General features: G+C 42.5%; 1 protein-coding gene across 1 annotated transcript; it reads left to right on the top strand.

Annotated features, from left to right (window-relative positions):
- Window positions 620–2293, top strand: LOC109831636. Its single transcript, XM_020398995.1, has one exon. It carries the CDS (start codon window positions 710–712, stop codon window positions 2021–2023), a length of 1314 nt encoding a protein of 437 aa, XP_020254584.1. The 5' UTR covers window positions 620–709; the 3' UTR covers window positions 2024–2293.

Genomic DNA, 2919 nt, shown 5'->3' with positions numbered 1-2919 from the left:
GAATACAGAACTACATGTTTGGTTGCATATAAGGGATGAAAAAATAAAATAAAAATTAAAAAACATTTTTTGAAATCTAATATTTATGATAGTTCATATCCTTGTATATAGTCAAACATGAGTGAAAACCTAAATAGCAAAAATACCTAAAGCTTTTAATAACCGTCCCAAAATATGAACCACTTTCATTAATTAGCTAGAAATTAAAGCTATCTACAAAATCAACCATGAACCAACCCAAAAATCAGTAAAGCTTCCAATCCCAAAATTTTATGTCATGAACCTAAACTCAAACCGAGCAAACCAAACACAAAACCCCAAATAGGATTCAATCCCAAACTCTATCAAAACAAACATCCTACAAAAAAATACACCATCTATATGAAAGTTATATTGGCATCTAGTGAACATACATGATCTAGATGTATATACAATATTATCAGTTGAAATCAAGCGCTCTTTGAGCTACTCTTAAAAAAATCATCGTTTATCAGTTATCAGTGCAATCAAATGTACTATTAGTATGGTTGAATTCCACAAATTATATAAATGTTAATTTTACAGGCCCACAGGTGTTTTGAACTTAATACAGTCAAATATTTTTCCCATTAAGAACTATGGCGTGTCTCGTATTTTCTTTCTACGACAGCTATGAACACCCCAAATTTCAGGGGGCTGTGCAAAACCACTAAAAGTTCGGGGGCGTTTTATGAAATTAACCCCGTACATTCTCCAAAACCGCATCCAATATCTGACCGTTTCAAGTCACTTCACCGCACGGCCGTCTCCCAAACAAACCAATTTCCTCACCCTTTCCTCTCTTCTCCTCCTCCTCCTCGACTCGTACGTATTCCAAAAGTTTTCCCATCTACAGGAGCAAAGCCCAAATGGTGCACTACCACAAAAGGCAAGACTCCGGCGACCTCCACCACCTCCTCCCCTTCCTCCACCCGAAGCACAAACCCGCCCTCCTCCGCCTCCTCCTCCTCTTCTCCTTTTTCTCCCTCTCCTTCATCTTCGCGAGCTCCGCCTTCGCCCGACCAACGAAACCGGCTCGGCTTGCGACGTGGTCCACGACGTCCCGGCGGTGTTCTTCTCGACCGGTGGGTACACCGGGAATGTCTACCACGAGTTCAACGATGGGATAATCCCTCTCTATGTAACTTCGCAGAAGTTCAATAGGAAAGTCGTGTTCGTGATATTGGAGTATCACGACTGGTGGGTAAGCAAGTACGCGAACATCCTCTCCAGGCTCTCCGATTTCGACCCCATCGACTTCGGCAGCGATAAGAGGGTACACTGCTTCCCTGAGGCCATAGTAGGCCTCAAGATTCACGACGAGCTCGCCATCGATTCGACCAAGATGGAGAACAATAAGACTATTCGAGACTTTCGAAACCTGCTCGATGAGTCTTACAAGCCAAGAATCGAGCACATCAAACAAGAAGAAGGAGGTGCAGATAACAAGCAGCAACGGATACGGACACCCGATTCACGGCCCAGACTCGTGGTCGTGTCACGAAACGGGTCGAGAGGGATCGAGAACGAGCCCGAATTGGTGAACCTGGCGGCCAAAATCGGGTTCAGGGTCGAAGTCCTCCGCCCTGACAGAACGACAGAGCTCGCCAAGATATACCGATCGCTGAACTCCTCTGACGTGATGATTGGAGTTCACGGGGCCGCGATGACGCACCTCTTGTTCATGAGACCCGGCGCGGTGTTCATACAAATAGTGCCGCTGGGGACGGACTGGGCGGCCGAGACGTACTACGGCGAGCCGGCGAAGAAGCTGGGACTGGAGTACACGGGACATAAGATATTGCCGAGTGAGAGCTCGTTGTACAGAGAATACGAGGAGGATGACGCGGTGTTGAGAGATCCTGAGAGCGTGAATGCGAGAGGGTGGGAGGTTACGAAGAGGGTTTATTTGGATGGGCAAAATGTGAGGTTGGATTTGCAAAGATTTAGAAAAAGACTCGTTAAGGCTTATGAGTACTTGGTTTTGAAGAAGCAGGTGAAGTAATATCGAGGCTTGCTCTGTTTTCCAATTTGTGGTAGAATATGATGAAGATGCAAGTGTTGTATATAGTTCAGATTGAAGGGGGGGATCATATACGCTCGTGAAAAAAAAAATAGGGTTTTGTTTTGTGGATCGAATTGGATATAATTGAGGTGGTGTTTTGTTTGGAAGATTATTTGCTAGGTACGTTTGTTTGCCGGGAGGCTGTTTTGTTAACAAAATTTTGATTGTAAGTGTAGTTAAAATTGTAATTTCCATTCTCCGAAGCTTTAATTTTTGTACAAATGTAGTTTTTTTTTTTTTTAGAAAAAGGATGGATTACCACAAAGGTAATCCAGCCAGCTAAATTAACAAAAAAGTTGTTACAGGAAAAAATATACACACCCCCAACCAAGAGTGTGTATTAACGTTCATAGTCAGGACTACAAAGCAAAAGTATAACCCAGCACAACTCTGTACATAACCATAGATCTCTCCCACAAGAAGGAGACCATAACCAAAAACCAAATACTAAGAGCTTCACAACTAACCAAAGTTTTAAAAAACAGCCACCAGACAACCTCAAAACAAAGCCTGAATTGAATGTAAATCATTCTAGCTGGATCACCTCATCTCCCAGATCTCTGTTCTCTCTTCTATCTGCACCAACAGCTTGCATTCTATCAGCACTCCTTTTCCTCCTTCTTTCTTGCAATCTGATAGCCCGAGCAGAGATATTTTTAGAACCTAGCCAAAATGATGAAAATGTCATAATTTTGTTCAAAAGCTCAAGAGATCTTTTCCTTTTATTAGAAAAAATCCTATCATTTCGTTCCTGCCATACACACCAAACAAAAGAACAAATGAAGACATCTCTTTTTATTTTGCCATTATCAATCTCTCCTGCTTCCAAATTATGC

The sequence above is a fragment of the Asparagus officinalis genome, chromosome 2, assembly GCF_001876935.1.
Source record: "Asparagus officinalis chromosome 2, Aspof.V1, whole genome shotgun sequence".
NCBI classification, from domain to species: Eukaryota; Viridiplantae; Streptophyta; class Magnoliopsida; order Asparagales; family Asparagaceae; genus Asparagus; species Asparagus officinalis.
Note: the sequence above shows the minus strand (reverse complement) of the source record. Positions and strands in the feature narration are given on the sequence as shown.